The sequence below is a fragment of the Arachis ipaensis genome, chromosome B04 (genome assembly GCF_000816755.2).
Source record: "Arachis ipaensis cultivar K30076 chromosome B04, Araip1.1, whole genome shotgun sequence".
Taxonomy (NCBI): Eukaryota; Viridiplantae; Streptophyta; class Magnoliopsida; order Fabales; family Fabaceae; genus Arachis; species Arachis ipaensis.
In genome coordinates, this window is record NC_029788.2 from 60,346,789 (window position 1) to 60,371,182 (window position 24,394).

Below are 24,394 nucleotides of genomic sequence, written 5' to 3' on the forward strand. Positions count from 1 at the left end.
GACACACCGAGACACTGGGTGCATTGTAAATTTGCACCATTTTTACTTTCTCTACAATTTTAGTTTACTTGCAATGTACTTTTTAATTTCAATTTCCATTCCCAAAGGTATGAACAACTAAACCCCTTTTCATTGGGTTAGGGAGCTCTATTGTAATTCAATGGATCAATTATAGTTTTCATTCTCTTCTTCTTTCCTTTCTCTTTGATTTACTTGAAAGCTTTCGATCTTCATTCAATTGACACTACTAGAAAACTAGTTATTACAGATGGATATTTCCGATGGATTTTATCCCACGGAAATACAGACGGAATTTCAGAGGAATTTTTTGTCGGAAAATAAAAAAATGAATTAACATAAATTACAGACGGAAAAAAAAATCCGCCGATAATTCCGTCAGAAAAATTAATTTTCTTTTGTAGAAAGTAGTTACAGACGGAAAATCTGTCTATAATTGAATGAACAAGAACACTGCATTTATTAAATTATTACAGACGGAAAATCCGTCTGTAATTTAAAATTTTCTGTCGAAAACCTTGAAATAAAGGTTTGGATATCTCGTTCTCTTCTTCATTTCACACCACACTTCTGCGCCTCCACTTTCAACCCATCTAAATGCTCCATCGGCGGCGCTATCAGCCTTGCACCGCCGTCACACCGAACTTCCGTTGCACTGAATTTCCATCGCACCGAGGCTCTGTCGTACCCCTTCCTGGTTCTTCTCTATCGCACCCCTTCCATCGGCCTTGCTCGCGTCGCTCCCTTTCGAACCCTAATGTGCGTTTCTTTCTTCGATCTCGCCACTAGTGCTTGCTCTTCTCCGTGTATTGCTGCGTTTTTCTCTTCAATCTTGCCTCAGCTGTGCAGGTAACCCTAATCTCCTTTCTCTTTCATCGCTGTTTTCTTTCATTCAATTCCATCGCTAACTCTAATTATATTATCCTATGTTCCATCGCTAAGTCTAATTCTATTTCCTATTCTATGATAAGAACTTGTAACAGTTACAGTTCTTTATTTTGTGTTCTTATAAATTTGTTTGTGAAATCAAGGTTCTGAATGCATTGACTAGTTTCATTTTGGTTGAATTTTTTGGGGTTTAGGTTTTTATTGATGCAATGTTTCTTGTTTCCATGTTTTTGCTGAAGATTGATTGGCTGAACAAGTTTCTTGAATAGCCTTACCTTGATAAGTATTTGCTTTTGAATATATTATTGAGTGTTGTAGTTATGAAATGAGTGTTGTAGCTATTTCATCTTGTGGTTGAATAAAATTGTGTTTCATGTGTAGCTAGCCTTTTGAATAACAGAGACTGGCAGTGTGGATGATGGCCTTTTGGATCTGAGGAAGATGATTTTTTCCTCGCTGGGGTTCTAGTGATGAAGCAGATGCAGATGATGAATGGACAGACAAAAGTACGAGGTGGGTAGAGATGTTTTACAACTTAAGCAGTTATTATATTATGAAAATTCATATACTCGCAGCTAGGTAAACGATGTTAAGAAGAGCAACTGGAGTATACCTGTTTGTGATGCTATTATGGTCAAATTGCAACCAGTAAATGGGTGTCAATGAGTGGTTAAAATGTTGATGCTAGTATGGTCAAATTGAAGCAAGGTAAACGATGTTAAGAAGAGCAACTTAGTTACAAGAGTTTATTAGTAGTGGGTGTTAGCTGTTAGTACTGATGCTTTTCTATAAATATATATAGTGTTAGCCCTCTGTTTTAATATACATATTACTCCATCTGTTTCTGCACTTTCACTTATTATTCTCTCCATTCTTGTTCTTGCTGTGAGATTCAGTAATTAACAAACAAGAACATGGAGTGGTGGGTGTCAATGCCAAAGGTGGAGTTGCATGCTCATCTCAATGGATCCATTAGAGACTCCACACTCTTGTATGTATATTCATATCTCTATCTTCTGATCTTCATCATCCTTTTATTCTTTTTTTAATTATTATCTATATTCATTTATTTTGCAGAGAACTCACAAAGGCCTTAGGTGAAAAGGGTGTTATAAATTTCTCTCAAGTGGAGCATATTATCATGAAGTGTATGTATATATATATAATAACCTTTTATTATTATTATTATTGTTTTTCTTTTTGGCTCCTAAAAGACAAGCACAACCTATAATGTCCCTCACGTGGTTCTCTTTATATTCCTACTTGATTTTGATTCTTGATGCATTGTGTGTAAGCCTTTTAGCTCAATTTTGTTAACAAGAGCATCCATAGTGAGGGACAAAAAGGCATATCTACGAGTTAGTTATTAACAATGTCTTACATTCTTGCATGTTGCATTATTGAAATCTATTTTAAATTATTTATATCTTTCAAGAGAAAATTAAAACGTGACATGACAACTTAACTGCTTTCATTTTTGTGCTTTGTGGCCCCTTTTTTTTGTTCCCTAAAAATTCAGTTTTTTAATTATTAATTGTCATACCTTTGTATACATTTTTTTAATTATAATTTATAAATCTATTGGGTTTCGTCGGTTAATATACAAAAATAGAAAATTGTCATACCTTTGTACACATTTTTTTTAATTATAATTTAAAAGGTTGAAGGTTTTCAACAAAGGTGTTGCCAAAATTACATGTAACTGAATTATGGCAATTTAGTTACATATCATTTTAAATTCTTCAAAATTTTAGAATGCTCTATTGAAAACACACACCAAGATTTTTCTGGAAAGTTAATTTCCTTTCTTGTTACTGTTACTTATTTATGTATTTCATTTTGAATTTTATGTGATGTGTGATGTTTTATTCTTCTGTTTATGTTCTGTTTCAATCAGTCATTATGGGGTTGAAAGAGAGATTTCAGGAGGTAGCTAAAAGGAATGATATCAAAGCTATAGTTTTGACTGGTAATTCTTCTATTTTTTTAATTTATTATTAGAGATTTGTTCTTGGTAGTTGCTTTGCATCATGCAGCAGTGTGATCATTTGATTGTAATAGCTAAGACATTTGCAAAGTGTTTTGATTTTTTGTTCATGTTATGATCAAGCAAAGGTGGAAGATTTTCTGGTGGGTTTAACATCAGTGTTATGCAGAAGGTTCACCAAACTGGTGAGTTATGATTATACTGATAAACTTAGATACAAAATTAAAAATTAAAGCTAACGCACTGAGTTTTCTTCTTTCTTTATTAATAGGTGATGCTTCAATTCTTCCTTATGTCTCTGTGGAACTGTTGGTCAACTTATCTTTATGCCAACCTGAAAGTAGAAACTGCTTCAATTTTTATTTTATGTAAGTGTGATCATTGCAATATTATTAATAAGCGTTCTTGATTACCGTAGATTCGAAGAAGCCTGTTGTTGCGGCAGTACAAGGGCTCACTCTTGGAGGTGGCTGAGAGCTTGGCCTGGTTAGTCTTTGGACTTGAGAATGAGAAGCATGCTGTTTGCATTTAGACAGGCATTATTGTCGATTCGTCTTAATTATTGTGTGAAGTGTGACATCTTGATATGTTGTAGGGATGCCACGCCGTATTGCTGCTCCAGGAAGTCAACTTGGACTGCCAGAGCTGACACTTGGAATCATTCCAGGATTTGGAGGTAATCAGGCATTTGAATTTATGTGTTCTGTAGTCTCAATTAGGATTCTTGGAAATATATATAGCCACAATATAATATAATATATATGATTTATGCAATTGAATAATAGCTTTCTGATTAGAAAGTTGGACAAAAGTTTTAAAATGGTGGACTCTACCAATTAGGTGATGGAACCAGCCTCTGATTTATTCTTCACAATAGGAAGGACAAGAAAACACAACTCTTTACTGTTTCTGATTTACTTTAATATCTACTTTGCTATATCACATCTTATTGCCAAGCAGAAATAAATATAAATATTACAAGAGTTGTTTCTTTATTCAGCTTTCTATATTATGCAGTTCTTTTTGGCAAAATCTGCTAGAATATATTCCTATCTCAATCTAGGTTACCTCTCTTAAGTTTCTACTGAAGTAAAAATGCATTCTGATTTTTCAGTCCCTCCCATTTGGGGGTGTCAAACACAGTGGATTTGGACGATTTGGTGGTGCAGAAGGTTTGCGAGCATGCTGCCTTGTAAAAGCTGTTGTTGAAGATAGATGGTGGCCATACATAAAAACCGTGATACCTAAGCCTATTCAGGTCAGCCTGGGAAACCTTTGATAATACATTTACATGTTATCACACTTTGCTACATAATGACACGCGCTTCTTCTTTGCCTTAGTATCCTGTAGCAGAAAATGCCTTCGAATTTCAGGAGTCACTAGTTGAAGCACTATATGGTCTCAGCATATGGGACCGTTTGAAAGCATTGGTAAGCATTTTAAAAGTATTTACTGAGCAGAATTCTACCAACAACAGTAAGTTGAAATGACTAATCATACCTTGGCATCTAACACACCAAATTGTTTCAATTTTGAATTCCCAGCAGTTGACCAATACATTATCATGAAAAATAGCTTATCAGACCCATTAAGGTTCAAACAAATGCTTAGAAATAATTAAACAACTTTTTCATGCATAGAATTGATTGATGAGGAAATCAAAGGATACAAAGCAGCCAAAGCTCACACGCAAAACACCATCTGCACCCAAACAATCTTTCCCAAGAAGTTAGAAAAGTTGGAACGGGCAATTGGAAAGGCCAAGAAGGAAAAGCTGAAACAGAAGAGATGGAATGAGGAGGTTAGAGCGTCAAGTAGTTTTAGTGTAGTTCCACTACTACGGCCACCGCCACCCTCAATGTCTTCGGATGAGGACTATGATGATAATGAAGATGCAGATGACACTGAAGACTATAGCTGATAGTTTTAGTATGGTTGAACAATATACTAGGAATTATAGTTGATGATCAATACACTTTGTTTATGTTTTGAATTATATTGACTTGCTTGTTTATAGTATTTTTCTTTTAGTTTGATAATACGATGAATTTGTTTATTTTTTAAAATATTATAAATATTCAAATACAAATTAGATAAAAAATTGTATTAAATTTATATTTATTTTGTATGAAAACAAGTTTATTTGGTAATTGGAAAAATAAAAAAAATTATATTTTACCTTACTGACAGATTTACAGACGGATTTTCTGTCTGTAATCAGAGTGAGATAATTTTCTAAAGTTCAAATTACAGACGGAAAATCTGTCGGAAAATCTGGAAAATCCGTCTGTAATTACAGACGGAAAATCCGTCTGAAAATCCGTCTGTAATTACAGATAGAAAATCCGTCGGAAAGTTCGTCGCCTTCGGGAAATGGATGAAGAATTTACAGAGGGAAAATCCGTCGGTAATTTTCTGACGGAAAAAAAATCCGTCGGTAAATAATTTCCAACGGGGCTTTTACAGAGAGACAAAATCCATCGGTAACCTAAAATCCGTCTGTAATAAGGACTAAATCTGTCTGTAAATCTGTCTGTATTAATCCATTTTCTAGTTGTGTGAGTAGTTGTCTTGGAAAAGAAGCTACTCATACTTGGATTCGTTTGAGCCTTGGAAAAGGAATAAGGAAATCATGCTAGAAATGCTTTCTCATGTTGGACCGGATTGGGGGTTGGATGGATATAGTGACATGTAATCCTACCAATACTTTGATTTGGAAATACATGTGGTATAATCAGTGACCATACTTCATCTCTTCCCATGAGCAATTAGATCAAGGAATTAGGGAATTGTTCAAGCTTAGAGAGATTGAATTGCCAAGGAACTGGGATTCAATCACCTAAGATTGCCAAGAGATCAATGAGTTACATGGATTGAGGAAGAGAAGAGAACAAACTTGATCCAGAGAATACAATATCTCCTGAGCCCTATGAACTCCCCATCTCTGATCTTCCCATTCTCTTTACTTTCTGTTATTTACTTTTATGCTTAATCACCCCATTCCCCTTTATTTTCCTTGCAATTTATTTTCTGCCATTTATATTCAGTCATTTACTTTCCGTCATTTACATTTCTTACTATTTACTTTTCCCACCATTTAATTTTCTGCAATTCCAAATTCAAATATGCTTAGTTCAACTAGAACACTCCTCTAATTAAAGTTGCTCAACCAATCAATCCCTGTGGGATTCGACCTCACTCTATTACGAGTTTTTACTTGATGACAATTTGGTATACTTGTCGAGGGAAAATTTGTAGCGATACAAGTTTTCGTGCATCAAGTTTATGGCGCCGTTGCCGGGGATTGATTTTGCATTGACAATGATTAAATTGGAGGATAACTAGATTGAACATTTTTCTTTTCTTTTGTTAGTTAATTTCAATTCCAGTTGTTTACTATTATTTTTGCAATTTTATTTATTTTTCTTTGTTTATTTACTTCCCAGCTCAACTAATCCACTAACTCCACTAACTGTTTGATTAATTGCTCTAACCACAATTTTTATTAACAGTGAACTTTCCACTTGCTATATGCTATTTGTTTTGCTAAGTGTATGACAGGTAGAAGAAGAGCTTCAACCTCTTTTGATAAGTGAAACTGAGAGGACCTTCTTCATATTAAGGAGGGAAGCAAGAGGTAAGGGAGTAGTTGGAGAAGAAGAGTTGGAAGAAGATCTAGACATTGCTATGGAGGAAGAGGTTCACAACCATGCTGGATAAGGTACTGGTAATCATGTTGGGAAAGAGAGGAGAGTGCTAGGCTCCTACATTAATCCCAATCCTGGGAATTGTGGAAGCAGCATTCTAAAGCCAACCATTCATGCCAACAACTTTGAGCTAAAACCACAGCTCATCACGCTGGTTCAAAACAATTGTTCCTTTGGAGGAAGTGCCCAAGAAGACTCCAACCAACATCTAACCACCTTCCTGAGAATATGTGATATTGTGAAGGCCAATGGTGTTCATCCTGACACCTATATATTGCTTTTTTTCCCATTCTCTCTTAGGGACAAGGCATCTAAGTGGCTAGAGTCATTTCCTAAAGAAAGCCTTACTACTTGGGAGGATGTGGTGAACAAGTTCTTGGCAAGATTCTACCCTCCTCAAAGAGTCAATAGGTTGAGGGCTGAGGTCCAAACATTCAGGCAATAAGATGGTAAAACTCTCTATGAAGCATGGGAGAGATACAAGGAGTTGACAAGAAAATGCCCTCCAGACATGTTCAATGAACGGGTCCAACTGCATATTTTCTATGAAGGATTATCATATGATTCAAAGAAGGCTCTAGATCACTCTTCAGAAGGCTCTCTCAATAAGAAAAAGATAATAGAGGAAGCCATTGATGTCATTGAAATAGTGGCTAATAATGAATATTTCTATGCCTCAGATCGGAGCAAGAATAGAGGAGTGTTGGAGCTAAATCACATGGATACAATACTAGCTCAGAACAAGTTGATCACTAAGCAATTGGCTGACCTCACCAAGTAGATGGAGAGAAATCAAGTTGCAGCAATCAATACTCAACCACCAGTCCAAGAAGAGCTCAATGCAGAGGAAGGAGGTGATTGGGAACAAGCCAATTATATTGGAAACTCATCAAGACAACCCTATGATCCACACTTCAAAACCTACAATCCTGGTTGGAAGAACCAACCAAACTTTGGGTGGGGAAACCAGCAAACCTAGAACCAAGATCATAGACCACACAACTCCAACCATTACAATAACTCCACCTACCAACAGCCCAACCAAAAACCATATTAAGCCCCACAAAACACTTCATTCCAGCCTTCCTATCAAACACAAAACAGCCATACTCAACCCCCAAACTCCAACATATCATCACCATCTGAGGATAGATTATCTCGGATTAAGGCCATGATTGGAGATCTTTGCAAGGAGTTTCAAGAAAAGAAAATATTCAAGGATGAAGTGAGGACTAATATGAAGAACCAAGGAGATGCTATCAAGAACCTTGAATCCCAAGTAGGATTCCTTTCTCAATAAATCCCTAAACCCACTAACAGCTTTCCAAGTGACACTGAGAAGAATCCTAGAGGGAAAACAAGGAATTTAAGGTGGGAAGAGTGCAAGGCAATTACTCTAAGAAGTGAGGAGCCTTCGGAAGAAGGAATCAGCAATCCAACAGAGCACAACCAAGGGATTATGAAGGATAAGTTGGAAGGAGTAGAACAAGGAACCAACCGTGAACAATGGAAAGAGCCGATGGAGAAAGAAGTCCTAAAACCTTATGTGCCAAAAGCACCATTTCCTCAGAGACTCAGGGGTGGTGAGAAAGAGAGGACATACTCTAGATTTCTGGATATATTCAAGTCTCTTCATGTCAACATTCCCTTCATTGAAGCCCTCCAACAGATGCCTATATACATTAAATGCACGAAGGAGTTGCTAACCAAGAAGAGTACCTTGAAGGAGGGACAAACAGTAGTGATGAATAAGGAATGTAGTGCCCTTATCCAGAAAGACTTGCCTATAAAGAAGAAGGATCCAGGGAGTTTTCACATCTGTTGTGCTATAGGGGACACAATAATTGATAGAGGGTTTTGTGATCTGGGAGCAAGCATAAATGTAATGCCTCTGTCTCTCATGAAGAAGTTGCAAATCAATGAGTTAAAATCCACAGATGTAATCATCCAATTGGTGGACAAGACCCAGAAACAAGCACTAGGAGTGGTTGGAAATGTACTGGTGAAGGTAGGGAGTTACTTCCTCCCTGCATATTTTGTTGTTCTTGAGATAGAAGAAAGCTATCTTCATCCAATCATCTTAAGGAGACCATTCTTGGTCACAGCCAGAACACTCATTGATGTTGAGCAAGGAGAGTTGATATTGAGAATACATGATGAACAACTCACCTTTCATATCTTCAAGCCCTCACATGATCTAGATCAAGAAAAGGAATGCATGAAGGTTGATTCTGGAGATACAAACCTGAAAGAAGCACCTAATGAATCACCCCCAGAGCATCCAAGGTCATGCCTAAAAGAGAAGGAAGAAGTAAAGCTGGTGTTGCAGACTGAAGAAATTAAGGAGGAGCTAGGGTCATAACCCTCACATGAGACAAGCAACAAGATCCCTCCTGACAAGGAAATCACAAGGAATAAGGCACCACGAGAAGAAGGAAGGAAGAAAATGCCATGAGGTTGGAGGAACAAAAAAATCCCACTGAAGATTTTTCTCCAGGGGACAGAGTGATATCGATTCACCACCCATTAATACCACCTCATTTTCCTGTGATAGCATCTCAATTACCTTAGGTGTACACAATCAATAAAGTCCTCTCATTGGAGCATGTAGAGATCCTCAAGGAAGGAAGTGGAGACAGATTCACTGCAAGAGGAGAGGACTTGAGGCATTATGATTATCTTCCTCCCCACCGTCAAGCTAATGACGTTAAAGAAGCACTTGTTGGGAGGCAACCCAACCAGAGGAAACTCTCTCTTTTTTTTAAGCTTGTTTCAATAAAAGAGTTAAGTAGATCTCTCTGTATTACAAGGGGCTAAGTTTGGTGTTGCACACTAAAACAATTCAATGGTGAATGTGTGATTCTAAGTTTGGTGTTCCACCATAGATTTCATTAAGAACACATTGCATCCCTCAGCATAACCAATCACTAGTTCCAAACAATCAGAGAAACTACTTAACAGTGGTTTAATTTTTAGTTCATAGTTTATTTTCTTAAAGCACTTGAAGTTTCCTGCATGTATTTACTTTGCTACATATAGAAGTAGGCAAGGGACTAAGTTTGGTGTTTCCACACCAACTTATGTTCAGAAAATCACAAGCATCCATGCATGATTAACCATTTCTCAAGTGCTTGGGGAACAAGCAACTTCCAATAACTTTACAGGAAGACATTCAATCTCTTGGACGGAATACACACCATCAGCTAAGGAGATAAAGAAGGACACAAATGCCAAAGATGGTGATGACAGAGAGGAAACAAATGGACTCCAAGAGGTTGTGTTGTTACTTAACTGTTTCTACTTTGAAATGTTTAATTTGGAAGGCTGAATGTACCCCTACCGATTAGTTAGTTTTTAGTTTAAGTCGTGTGAATTTCTTGTGTTTATTTTCTTTAATCTTGTTATAAGTTTGCTAGTCTAGGTGTCTAATTCACTTTCACTTTGCTTGAATGTATGTCTTGTCCCCTTTTACTTTCAATTGAATAAAAGAAATTGTTTTGAAACAGGAAGTGTGAATGTCCAAGTTGGTAGGAAATAGAATAAGGATAAGTAGTGGTATATGTTTGATTGTTTAGCAAGCTCACCAATAAAAACAAAAGGGTAGAATGTCTTCTATAGTATGAACTTGGTTCACTACAACAAATAAGGATTTTCGCAACGGTCGAAAATTGTTGCAATAAATCAGAAAACCATTCCTAAAACTTTAGGCAATGGTTCAGTAACAATTTTTGACCTGTGGTATATGCAGCCGTTGCCAATACTCAAAGGCAACGGTTTTTTACCTAAGGCAACGGAAACAAAAAAAACCGTTGCCATAGTTACTGGTATAGACAACGGTTTTGACAATCATTTTTAAGGAACAGTTTTGAACCGTTACTGTATAGACAACGGTTTAGAACCGTTGTCTTTTATAAAGTCAACGTTTAATACCATAACTGAATAGGCAACGGTTTTAAACTGCTGTTGTTTTGTTGTTCACAAAGACAATGGTTTTAAGTTGTTGCCTTCGTTTTTTTTGCAACGGTTTTAATACCATTGTCATTGTGTGTCTGCCTTTGGCAACGGTTTTAACACCATTGTCTTTTGTAACTTTTGACAACGGTTTTTGTAATTATTTAATTCTTTATTTACAATAATTTTCTCATGTAGTGAAATTAGTTCCAATTATTTTTTTTAATTTAGTGTCAATAAATGATCATAACTATTTGAATCAAATTACTAAAAAAAACTAATTGAACATTTACCATCAAATATGATATATAAAGTATTATGTAAAATCCACAATCTCACATTACATCATCATTGCAAAATACCATAATACTAGACTAATTCATAATTACTTCTAATTGTATCATCATCATTTTTCAAAATACCATAATACTAACCTAAATCATAACAACCTCGAACTATATCATCTAATTTTGCAAAAAATAAATAACAAAAGAGAGTTGAAAAAGCTAAGTAGCAAGTAGGTTTATCATCATCATGTCCACAAGATCATGACTTTTACTCTCTAACATTTGCACTTCAAAATTTGTGACCTTAATTAAGTTCGATTTCCCCTTCAACATGATTTTCCTGTGAACAAAACAAAAAATAGTAAATGAAATATAAAACTACACATTTCTAATACTAATAATGTTTACTAAGAAAATATTTGAGAGAGAAGATAGAGGTATATAAAACATTCTTCTACTTGGATACAGAAAACAATTGAATCAAGTTCAACATAAATCAACCATTATTTAAAATATGATCACTTATAGCAAGTTTTACAACAAATAATACATCCTTATTAGCATTATTGTTCGGACTGCCTGAAGTGCTTTCTAGTTGAGCAGCTAACATCTCAAGGTCCACTCCTGAGCTTTTTTGTTGCAGCATTATCTTAACAAGAGACTTTAGTTCATCTACTTCTTTTTGCATCACATCAACCTTACCCTCTAATGTTGCTTTCTCAGCTGCATGTTACTGCTTAAGGGTGGCAATTTCTTCATTTTTCTTCAACAAAGTTGGTGTGGTAACTCTTCCGTGACATCACACTCGCCCTGCCTTCTCTTTCCCAAATATGGATTGGAAAGCTCTAATTGCCGATTCTTTAGACTTTTTATTTTCAGCTTGCAGATGTGCCTATGTTAATTTAAAGAAAACTAGTCACTCTTTGTCTATTACTTTGTCGACTAAAATAAAATTTACGGACATGGACTTTAGACAAACGATAAGTGATTTTTTCAATCAAGAGCATATTAATTTTAAAGGATTCCTAGAAGTCAACCACTAATGTTTAAAAGAAACATCTCAAGCAATCATGAAATTAACAATTTGTATCAAATAAAGTATACAAAGAAGCTTAATCAATCAATCAATAACTAAATGTTCTTAATAATTAAATTTTCAAAAAAAATTAAAGAGATAACATGTTAAATTATTTACCTGTAGTATAGTTTAATTTCTAAGATGGTGGCAGCTACAAAGAGTAGTGTAGTTGAATGCTTAATACAGTGCAATTCTCAACAGCTTGTGATTTGTCGTTACCTAGAAAGTGCTCAAATTAGTACTTTTGAGCTACGACATGGATACCTTAATAATTAAGTGGAAAAAACAAAAAAAAAATAAAAATAATAGAAAACATCAAATTAAAAAGCTAATTGTGCCATGTTTTGAAAACCAAAGCTAGTTTGGCATTATTAATATTTGTCATTAATAAAAGTTAACATAGAAATTCAAAATTACAATCCATAGACATTTTCTTTGTATAATCATTAATTAATATAGCTGAAATACTTTAGATTTCTTAAAAAAACTAATAACGTTGCATAAACTGTGAGGAAAAAAGAAATAACCGGAGCATATTATAAATTAGATAAGAAGGTTTTGGGTCGGTGAAGGAAATGACTAGTACTAAATTTGGTACTAAAATATGAATATGATTCCTAACCATATATATACTAATTGAATTTAATATGTTATAATTAAATATGCAATTTTATAGTTACACATGGTCTTAGACATGCAGATTAAAAAGTTAATTCTCCTATACTTATTCTAAACAATTTGCTTGAATTTATTGAAATGAATAGCATATTTGTTATGAGTGTGAAGATAATTAAAGACTACAAGCTAGTAAAGAGATTTGAGCTTTGAGGCAAAGAGAATAGCAACTGTTTAATGTATAGTAGGTTTTTAATGTTTTTCCCCAGCTTGTTTTGCCTTTTAATTATATAACTCAATGTGCTCTTTTTTTCTTAAGTTTTTTCCCAGTTAAATTTTTTTACAAAGTTTTAAAAAGCACAACTTATATACATTTTGTTGTACTTATAGTATTATGTTTTTTTTCTTTAGGTGCAATAATGGTGTTGTAACTTGTTTTCCTCCTCGGAAAAATCTAAGATTAGTTAACATATTTTTATTGTAAAATTATCTTTTCAATCTTCATCACTTTTTAAACCGTTAAGAGTTTTGAATTAGAAACTTAGAATTTAGTATTTAAAATATAGGATTTATTTTAATTTCTTGATCATAAATCACAAGTTCTTATTTCTTAATTTCAAACAAGCTATTAGAAAATCACTATAAATTTTGTCCTAGTCAACCATATTAAAAAAGAAAAAAGTTTTTTAACTTAGTTTATATCATTTATAAACCTAAAAGCAATACCTTACTTACATAAACAGTTTCTAAAAACCCCAAAATCTAATTGAAAAAGTACCTTATTTAACTATTGAAAGAATCAGCTTTAAGAGGGAGTCATCCATGAACAGAGGGAGCCATCCATGAACACCTTCACCAGCAGTAACCGTGAGTCAACTTGGGAAAATCCCCTCTTCTCACCTGTACTAGTATTGTTCCAAATCTAGATTAGAGAAGTGGGTTATTTTCTAATTAAAAACATTGACATAGATAGATTCTATTAACAAAAGAGAACACGCTTTCTCCATGCCCTGCTTCTAAGTTCCTCTATGTATATATTATTATTATTATTCATGAATCACATAATATTGCTTTCAATCAAATAGTAGTTAACAGTGAAAGAAAAGAGAATGTAAGATCGAAGTAATATATAAGATCGAAGCAATTTATTAATAAGAAGATACTTGAGTTACCTAAGTCGGTGGTTGAGCCACAACGAGCTGAGGAGGCAAGGACCACGCGCAATTCAGAAGCAGAGCAACCACGACAGGGGCAAACCATGACGCAACGTGATTATATGAGGAGCGGCTTTAGCAACGACGGCCAAGAGACAACCAGCAATGGCCACGCATTTCGGGAAGAGGAGAGGGGCAGACATAACCAACGTTTGTGGCGAGGAGAAGGGCAAACGTGACCCACGTTCGCGGCGAGGACAGAGGCAGAGACGGAGCAATAGCGCACCACGAACGGCTTTCTTCGGCGGTGGGTTGGGGCTTCCTAGTATAGGGAAGGAAGATGGTGACTGATGGGTTATGCTGGTGGGGGTTATGGCTTGCTGTTAGAGGGGTGCGAAGATGATAAATTGCGTGGAGGAATGAGCGGGAATTGGGAATTCTTCTATTGGGCTCTGATTAACTTTTTGGATATTTATTTTAAAGTTTTAAAGTAATATTATATATTAAATTTTAGAGGAACTGAATGAAACAAAACCTAACATTTGTTTTAAATTTATTTTTTTATAAACAATATTTATTAAATTATTTAAAGAATATTAAAAAAGTATTATTTTGGATTTTTTTTAAGTGTCAAAACAATATTATATGTTAAATTTTAGAGAGCAAACACCAAGGATCAATAAATAACAAGGTTCATAGTAGCAACTTAGTTGGAACTTAGAGGGACATCTCACACCTGGAAACTAATAAAAGTTGAGCTGCAAATATATCCTGCATGAAACCCCATGAACCAAGTTTAATTGCTTTCCAATAAGGACTCATATCCCTCTCTGTTCTCATTCATCTTTCTCATGTTTTAGTGCTTGCTTGGGGACAAGCAAGATTTAAGTTTGTGTTGTGATGCCAAGGCATCTTAGGCTAGTTTCACAAGCCTTTTTCATTTGTTTTCATTAGGTTTTATGCACTTTCTTGAGCTATAAGTAAGTATTTAGGTAGGAATTTCATGCATCCCTTGATTCAATTAAACTTGGTTGTTTATGTGCTTTTCATAAGATTTTGTGCAAATTTTGCCTGATGATTGAATGATGCAAATATCTTGTGATTATAGCAAACTTTGATGCAAGTGTTTGATTGATGATAGGTGGCAAGGAAGCTGAGAAAGGGAGAGCAAACAAGCAACAAAAGAGCCATGAAAAGGAGCAAAAGGAAGCAACGTTGGTGGCCAAGGTTGGCTCACTAACGTTGCCTCGAATGTTGATGAAGAGAAGGAGAGGCCAACGTTGGAGCCAAAGTTGGCCTCCAACGTTACCTCAAACGTTCATGCTCAAGAGGTGCAAAGTTGGAGCCAAAGTTGGCCTCCAACTTTGCCTCAAATATTAGCCAAGAAAGGTGCATAGTTGGACCCAAAGTTAGCCTCCAACTATGCCTTAAACTACTCAATTCAAGAGACCATAGTTAGAGCCAAGGTTGGACTCCAACTATGCCTCAAACTACTAAGCAAGAAGGCAACATTTGAGCCCAAAGTTGGACCTCAAACGCTACCTCAAACGTTGGCCATGAGGAAGGTGCATAGTTGGAGCCAAAGTTGGCTTCCAACTATGCCTCAAACTACTCAATTCAAGAAACCATAGTTGGAGCCAAAGTTGGACTCCAACTATGCTTCAAACTATAAACTCATGGTGCAACGTTGAGGGAAGAAGGTGCCAATGTTGGAGGGAACGTTGGTGCTCCAATGTTACCTCCAACGTGCTCAACAATCTTCAAGTTTTGGAGTTGGAAAAATGTGCAGTGATGCGTACGTGTGGGCCACACGTACACGTGGATGGGTATTTTAACCAGTTGCACACACGCATGAGCGACGCACACGCGCAAAACGCTGTTGTGATGCGTACGCGTGGGCGACGCGCACGCGTGGGTGAGCAACGTTGATGCACCAACATTGGGTCCAACGTTGAGTCCAACGTTGGGTCAAACTTAATGGAAAATGTTCCAGCCTTATTTTGCAAAGTTTGACCCAACGTTCTTGCTCAAACGTTGAACCCCAACGTGAACTCCAACGTCAACTCCAACTTCAATGCAAAATAGCACCCATGCAGGGTATGAATGTTAACTTTCAAACATCCTCATCAACGTCACTAAAGGCCACTCCCAACTAGCTTCAACAGAGGCCGAAGGGCCCAGTCCAAGTACTTGAATACCGAATGAAGAAAGTGTATAAATAGCTTAGAGTTTAAGTTAGAAGGGGGCTGACACACCGAGACACTAGGAGCATTGTAACTCTGCACCATTTTTACTTTCTCTGCAATTTTAGTTTACTTGCAATGTACTTTTTAATTTCAATTTCCATTCCCAGAGCTATGAACAACTAAACCCCTTTTCATTGGATTAGGGAGCTCTATTGTAATTCAATGGATCAATTATAATTTTTATTCTCTTCTTCTTTCCTTTCTCTTTGATTTACTTGAAAGCTTTCGATCTTCATTCAATTGAGTAGTTGTCTTGGGAAAGAAGTTACTCATACTTGGATTTCCTTTGAGCCTTGTAAAAGGAATAAGGAAATCATGCTAGAAATGCTTTCTCATGTTGGACCGGATTGGGGGTTGAATGGATATAGTGACATGTAATCCTACTAATACTTTGATTTGGAAATACATGTGGTATAATCAATGACCATACTTCATCTCTTCCTATGAGCAATTAGATCAAAGAATTGGGCAATTGTTCAAGCTTAGAGAGATTGAATTGCCAAGGAACTTGGATTCAATCACCTAAGATTTCCAAGAGATAAATGAGTTGCATGGATTGAGGAAGAGATGAGAAAAAACTTGATATGGAGAATACAATATCTCCTGAGCCCAATGAACTCCCCATCTCTAATCTTCCCATTCTCTTTTCTAATGGGTTGGAAACGGATTTCCAACACCTAAAACTCACCGGCAAGTGTACCGGGTCGCATCAAGTAGTAAAACTCACTTAGAGTGAGGTCGATCCCACAAAGATTGATGGATCAAGCAACTTTAGTGGGTGATTAGTTTAGTCAAGCTAACATTGGTGTGAATTGAAGTGAAATTGAAGCAACAGAAAGTAAATTTTCAGGAATTATAAAGTGCAAAAAGTAAATTGCATTGAAACTTAAAGAGCAAGAAATGTAAATTGACAGAATCTTAAATGACAAGAAATGTAAATTGCATCAAATGTAAAGAGGGTTGGGTGCTGAAAAGTTAAATGAAAGTAGTAAATCAGTAACATAGAGCAATTGCAGGAAATGTAAATTTGCAGGAAATGTAAATCAAGCTCATAGTAAACATCAAATGTAGAATGCAGAGGAACAGGAGGATTTAAATTGCATGAAAGTAAATTGGAAGCAATGGAAATAGAAAGCAACGAGAACAGAAGATTAAATTCAATGCTCAATGTAAATTGAATTGTGAAATTTCAGAAAGGGAAACTTGCAGAAGAACTAAAACATAATTTAAATTTAGCTCAATCGTGAAATCTAAAGGAGAAATTCAAGATCTCAGGGGATCAATGAGACTAGAAAACAAGTCTAGATCTTAATCCCTTCCTTGATCCAACAGAGAACAATTTGCAAAAGAGAAGAAGATGAAAGCAGTAAAGGAAACTCAGATTAAATTTTCAATTCACTAAGATTATGCAAAAGAAGAACAAAGAGATTTCAAATCAAGATTTGAAAAAGAATTCCTTTAAATATCAATCCAAAATTCCAAAACAGAAAGTAAAATTTCAGAAGTAAAAGTAAAAAGAAGAGAGATCTCTATTCTACTTGCTTCCTAATGGAGCTAGCCTCCTTTACAAAAATAAAAATGATGCCTTATATAGGCTTTCTACAAAATGAAAATAAAAATAAAATTAAAAATAAATTACAAAATAAAATTCCTAATCTAGCTTCTCTGTGTCTTGTGCCTCTAAGTGATGTCCATGGGCTTTTTAAATTGGTGAAGGATTGAATTAAAATGATTTTTGGTTGAATTTTTTGGATTATGGTGCACTCCCAGGGTTAAGCTCGGTTGGTGGAGTGAGCGCAGCTCTCCCTGGGCCTTGGCCTTGCTTTGTTGCATGCAACAATGCTCCCTCGCTGTGTCAATGTAGCACTCAGCTCTCCCCAAGAGCACAGCCTTGATGCTTCAAGAGTGAGGCTCCAGGTTCAAGCCTTGGTGGAGGCATTTGAGCTTCAATTTTGGAGAATAACTAGAGGGTAGCGCTCGTCAAGCTCCCTGGTTCAAATCCTTTTGGCTTCACTAGCAAACATTTTCCTTTGCATTTTCTTGTGTGGGATACCGATAAAGCTCTCCAAGTGAGCTCTAAGCTCTCCAAGTGAGCGCTACTTCCTTGGTTTCCTTGTGTCTCCCCCTTCGAATCTTGGTGGTTGCACTTTGGTTTATTTTTACTTGTTTTTGGTCCTTAAAGATGCCTTTCACTTGTGCCTCAATTTTGTGCCAAATATGGATTTCCATATATCGTTGGAAAGCTCTGAATGTCAGCTTTCCAACGCAACTAGAAGCACATCAATTGGAAGTTTGTAGCTCAAGTTATGGCCCTTTAAAGGAGGCATAGTCATGCTGTGAGCGCCCAAGCTTAACTTAGTGAAAATTCTTGCTTCCAAGGTGAATTTGCATCACAATAAAGCTCTGCTCTTGCCATGAACCGAGCTTTGAGTGCTGGTTGTCAAGCTTCCTTGATTTGGTCATGGGCTACGCTTTTAAAAGCGTGGCTTAAGGCTCCAAAATGTGCTCCAACTTCAAAGTGTGCCCCAAAGCTCTTTTTTTCTCCTTTTTAGCTTATTTTGTGCTTCTTTGCTTCTTTTTCTTCTTATTTCCTACAAGATTTATAAAATTAAAAGATCAAAGAAATATAACATTTAAGTACAAAAGTATTCAATATTTAAGCATAATTCATCAATTTCTTGTATAAAAAAGCATAGAAAAACATGACATGATGACATGTCATCACAACACCAAACTTAAACCTTACTTATCCCCAAGCAAGAAAAGAATCATGCAATAAAGATTGACAATCCAAGGTAAGAAGAACAACAACTCAATGTTCATGGTAGGCTAGTTTTCTATGCATGCTACAATCACAAAAGAAATGTAAATGATTGATGCTTCTATCTAGCTCATTTTATGAAATCTTTTCCTTATATTTCTTCCTCAGAGCCTTGAGCTTTGAGGGAGTGTTTTTGCACTTGAGCCTAGCCTTGACTTCTCTAAGTGTTTTGTTTTCAAGCATTTTACTTGATATATAAACACCACAAGTACTTAACAATGAAATTGTCATTGGTACTCAAAGCCTTCAGCTTTCTCATTCTTTCCCTTTTTCTTTCTTGCTTTATTTGCATTTACTTCCTTCAAAGTTTTCATGATTTCAAAAGATTTCACAAAATGTCCTAGATGAAAACTTCAATTAAATAAAATCCAATGCAATTGAGCACCAATTAATCATACTAGCTTTCCAAAACTTGTATGCACATGATATGTTCTTCTTTAATGCCTTGTTTGTTTATGATCATGATGCTTTTTTTTTTGCTTTTTAATTCACAAAACTCAAGTTGGTAGTCATAATGTCACAGCAACATGTTGCAAATCAAAATTCAGGCTATGCTTATTCATACCACACATGCATACAGAGAAGATAAAGACAATCATGCAATTTAAAGTGCTGGAAACAAATGAGAGAAAAATGAACTTTACAACCTTGTAGTCCATCTTCTCTATTTTTGTCATTTTCCTCTTATTCTTCCCTTTCCCTTGCCAAACTCAGAATGCTTGCTCATCCTCAAGCAACAATTAGAACAATGGCTATGGGGCTAAGATGGATCATGAATGTCTTACACAATGAAACGTTAGCAGTACATGTGTTTCAAGCAAGCAGAATTGAAGATAACAATCAAGGCACAAAGGATAGAGACATTATGATTGCATAGATAAGAAGGTGTGCACAATACATTGCATAAAAGATAAGTGGCACACCAAACTTAGTGTGACACTTTCACTTGGAATTAATGCAAGTATCTTGTAAGAAATGGAACCAAATTTTGTTGCATAGCAATACCAAACTTAGAATGCAATCCTATGTCAATTTATTTGAAATAAGACTAAGCAAATGAAACTGTTATTTGTTAAGTACAATTACCAAGCCAAGAATCTGTCATGAATAAGGATCTCTTGGTGGTGTACTAACAAAGACAGTTAATAAGCAAACTAAAGGAAAGCATTTAAAAACAGAAAAATGACTAAAGCAAGTAGAATGAAAAAGTGTTAAATCAAAAGAGAAAAATAAAACTGCAGAGGCATTATGATTATGCACACAAGTAGTGTTGCTTGAATATATTGCATAGAAAATAAGTGGCACACCAAACTTAGAATCTTAGTATGACACTTTCATTTTTGATTTGATGCAATCATCCAAAATGATTGAAAACAATTTGTTGCAAGGCAACACCAAACTTAGAATGTAACCATATGCCAATTTGTTGAATTTAAATAAAGCAAAGAAAGAAAACAAAGCAGAGAAGGGAAATTATACCTACGGTTGACATGTTGTTCACTTTCTTCCTCTTCTTCCAGTTTGTCAAGAGGAATGACCTTAAGGGGGGAGAAGATTCAGCTACTGTCCCTTGTCTTGGCCTCTCCTCAGCAAGCTTCCTTTTGTAAATGGCTTGATTGAGCTTGCTTGCTGGATCAGGGATAGAATTGGTGCTCTTGTTAGTTGCCTTCACTTCTTTGGATTCAAGACTTAGTGGTTGTGTGATTGTTGGAGTTTTATCTTCATCCAGGGCCTTCTAAGTTGGTGGTTCAATGAGCCCTTCCCCTATGCACTTTTCTGCTTTAATTGATTGTGACTTCTCTTGCTTGGCTTCCTCCCCTTATTTTACATGATCTTCCATTAAGTCTTTTGGAAGTGAAGTTTCATGTTCCTCTATCACCTCAATTAGATTCTGTGAATATGGAGCCACAGGTTCAAACACCTCCACAACCTCCTTCCCTATTGAAATTTCACTTGACACAGAGGCTTCCTCATCTTGCCCTTCCTCTTTCTTCTTTGCACTCAACAATTGAGCTACCAGCACTTCCAATTTTTTGAGAAAGTTTTCTTGTTCTTTCCAGGATTTCTTTGTCTCCTCCACATATCTGTTAAAAATGGACTCAAGCTTTGAGAGTCTTTGGTGCGTGGAAGTTTGTGTTGGTTGTAAGTCTTGGGATGGATTTTGTATGAGGTGATGAAGAGTTTTCAAATGTAAAAATGGGAGGTGAGGTTGGACAATCTCTAATGTGAATTGACTGCTCAGAATTTGTAATTTCTTGGTAATACTCCCTGCCACCATTAGAATAATGACTTGAATCATTTTATGGTGGTGAGAAATATCCCCTATGATTCTCTTGCTCATCCTGTGTCTCTGAAGCAAACCTCTATGGATTGGAGTGCTCAAAATTTTTATTTTCTTGGTGATATTCCCAGCCACCATTAGAGATTGGTGATGGTGGGTAATATCCCATAAAATTTGTTTGATCATAAGATGAGTTGAACTCCATTTGAATTTTAGAAAACATAACACCAAGGAAAATTGAAATTACTCATATCAGAGATGAGAATTTCTTAGTGAGGCAAAACTTCAAACACCTTGGTTTCAATTTAAAACAAAAAGCAAAAATAAAGAAAATACTTGATCTAGACTTCTCACCCACTTAATCATTGTTGATCTAAATCAATCCCCGGCAACGGCGCCAAAAACTTGATGGGTTGGAAACGGATTCCCAACACCTAAAACTCACCGGCAAGTGTACCGGGTCGCATCAAGTAGTAAAACTCACTTAGACTGAGGTCGATCCCATAGGGATTGATGGATCAAGCAACTTTAGTGGGTGATTAGTTTAGTCAAGCTAACATTGGTGTGAATTGAAGTGAAATTGAAGCAACAGAAAGTAAATTTGCAGGAATGATAAAGTGCAGAAAGTAAATTGCATTGAAACTTAAATAGCAAGAAATGTAAATTGACAGAATCTTAAATGACAAGAAATATAAATTGCATCAAATGTAAAGAGGGTTAGGTGCTAAAAAGTTAAATGAAAGCAGTAAATCAATAACTTAGAGCAATTACAGGAAATGTAAATTTGCATGAAATGTAAATCAAGCTCACGGCAAACATCAAATGTAGAATGCAGAGGAACAGGAGGATTTAAATTGCATGAAAGTAAATTGGAAGTAATGGAAATAGAAAGCAACGAGAACAGAAGATTAAATTCAATGCTCAATGTAAATTGAATTGTGAAATTTCAGAAAGGGAAACTTGCAGAAGAAATAAAACAGAATTTAAATTTAGCTCAATTATGAAATCTAAAGGAGAAATTCAAGATCTCAAGGGATCAATGAGACTAGAAAACAAGTCTAGATCTCAATCCATTCCTTGATCCAACAGAGAACAATTTGTGAAAGAGAAAAAGATGAAAGCAGTAAAGGAAACTCATATTAAATTTTCAATTCACTAAGATTATGCAGAAGAAGAACAAAGACATTTCAAATCAAGATTTGAAACAGAATTCCTTCAAATCTCAATCCAAAATTCCAAAATAGAAAGTAGAATTTCATAAGTAAAAGCAAAGAGAAGAGAGCTCTCTATTCTACTTGCTCCCTAATGGAGCCAGCCTCCTTTACAAAAATGAAAATGATGCCTTATATAGGCTTTCTATAAAATGAAAATGAAAATGAAATTAAAAACAAATTACAAAATAAAATTCCTAATCTAGCTTCTCTGTGTCTTGTGCCTCTAAGTGATGTCCATGGGCTTTTTAAATTGTTGAAGGATTAAATTAAAATGATTTTTGGTTGAATTTTTTGGATTATGGTGCACTCCCAAGGTTAAGCTCGGTTGGTGGAGTGAGCGCAGCTCTCCCTGGGCCTTGGCCTTGCTTTGTTGCACGTAACAATGCTCCCTGGCTATGTCAATATAGCGCTCAGCTCTCCCCAAGAGCGCAGCCTTGATGCTTCAAGAGTGAGGCTCCAGGTTCAAGCCTTGGTGGAGGCATTTCAGCTTCAATTTTAGAGAATAACTAAAGGGTAGCGCTTCTCAAGCTCCCTGGTTCAAATCCTTGTGGCTTCACTAGCAAACATTTTCCTTTGCATTTTCTTGTGTGGGAGCCTGATAAAGCTTTCCAAGTGAGCTCTAAGCTCTCCAAGTGAGCGCTACTTCCTTGGTTTCCTTGTGTCTCCCCCTTCGAATCTTGGTGGTTGCACTTTGGTTTATTTTTGCTTGTTTTTAGTCCTTAAAGATGCCTTACACTTGTGCCTTAATTTTGTGCCAAATATGAATTGCCATATATCGTTAGAAAGCTCTGAATGTCAGCTTTCCAATGCCACTAAAAGCACATCAATTAGACATCTGTAGCTCAAGTTATGGCCCTTTAAAGGAGATATGGTCATGCTGTGAGCGCCCATGCTTAACTTAGTGAAAATTCTTGCTTCCATGGTGAATTTGCATCACGATAAAGCTCTGATCTTGCCATGAACCGAGCTTTGAGTGCTGGTTGTCAAGCTTCCTTTTGATTTGGTCATGGGTCACGCTTTTAAAAGCGTGGCTTAAGGCTCCAAAGTGTGCTCCAACTTCAAAGTGTGCCCCAAAGCTCTTTTTTTCTCCTTTTTAGTTTATTTTGTGCTTCTTTACTTCTTTTTCTTCTTATTTCCTACAAGATTTATAAAATTAAAAGATCAAAAAAATATAACATTTAAGTACAAAAGCATTCAATGTTTAAGCACAATTCATCAATTTCTTGTATGAATAAGTATAGAAAAATATGACATGATGACATGTCATCATTTACTTTCTGTTATTTACTTTTATGCTTAATCACCCCATTCCCATTTGTTTTCCTTGCAATTTACTTTCTACCATTTATATTTAGCCATTTACTTTCTGTCATTTACATTTCTTGCTATTTACTTTTTCTACCTAATTTTCTGCAATTCCAAATTCAAATCTTCTTAGTTCAACTAGAACACTCCTCTAATTAAAGTTCCTCAACCAATCAATCCTTGTGGGATTCGACCTCACTCTATTATGAGTTTTTACTTGACAACAATTCGGTATACTTGCCGAGGGAAAATTTGTAGCGATACAAGTTTTCGTGCATCAGTACTTGGGCCTTTGTAGTTTCCATTCTGGCGCTTAAATCTGACGCTGGAGATTGAGCATAAAAAGTGAGTGCCACTTAGGGTGCGTACAAGCCAGGGGCTGTGCGTACGCTCTTTTGCCTTTTCCACCACTTGTGCATACGCATCAGGGGTTGTTCATACGCACAAGTCTCAATTCCGTCATGGATTGCCCATTGTGCTCGCTTGATTTGTGAGCAATAGAAGAGAGTTCTGGTTCCTTGTGCTTCTAGGCTTTAGTCATCAAAAGCGCTCCCTGCACCAGCGCCCAAGTGAGCGTGGCCGTGGTGCCATGATCATATCAAGTGTGATGTATGTGTTGTGCTCTCCTGGCGAGTGCTGGAACAAGCGCTGAGGAGATCGCCAGTGTGTAGTGTGCTGCATGTGTGAGTAAGGTGAGTGTGTAGTGTGGGTGTTAATGTGTTAGTGTATGCGTGTGCTTGTGTTGGGCGCTCTCTGAATGAGCGCCCAAGTGAGCACTCAATTGAGTGCTTTGTATGTATGTGTTTGTGTTGTGTGTGGTGTATAAAGCTGTGGTGTTGTG

At 36.1% G+C, this 24,394-nt stretch overlaps 1 protein-coding gene and 1 long non-coding RNA gene across 2 annotated transcripts; both read left to right on the forward strand.

Annotated features, from left to right (window-relative positions):
* On the forward strand, positions 1,567 to 19,530 carry LOC110271064. The gene is made up of 3 exons (XR_002361123.1): positions 1,567 to 1,897; positions 1,984 to 2,058; positions 19,519 to 19,530. It is a non-coding gene; the product is annotated as an uncharacterized LOC110271064 (long non-coding RNA).
* Positions 3,720 to 4,906, forward strand: LOC107639331. The gene is made up of 3 exons (XM_016342809.2): positions 3,720 to 4,151; positions 4,235 to 4,324; positions 4,535 to 4,906. Exons 2-3 carry the CDS (start codon positions 4,303 to 4,305, stop codon positions 4,813 to 4,815), a joined length of 303 nt encoding a protein of 100 aa, XP_016198295.1. The 5' UTR covers positions 3,720 to 4,151; positions 4,235 to 4,302; the 3' UTR covers positions 4,816 to 4,906.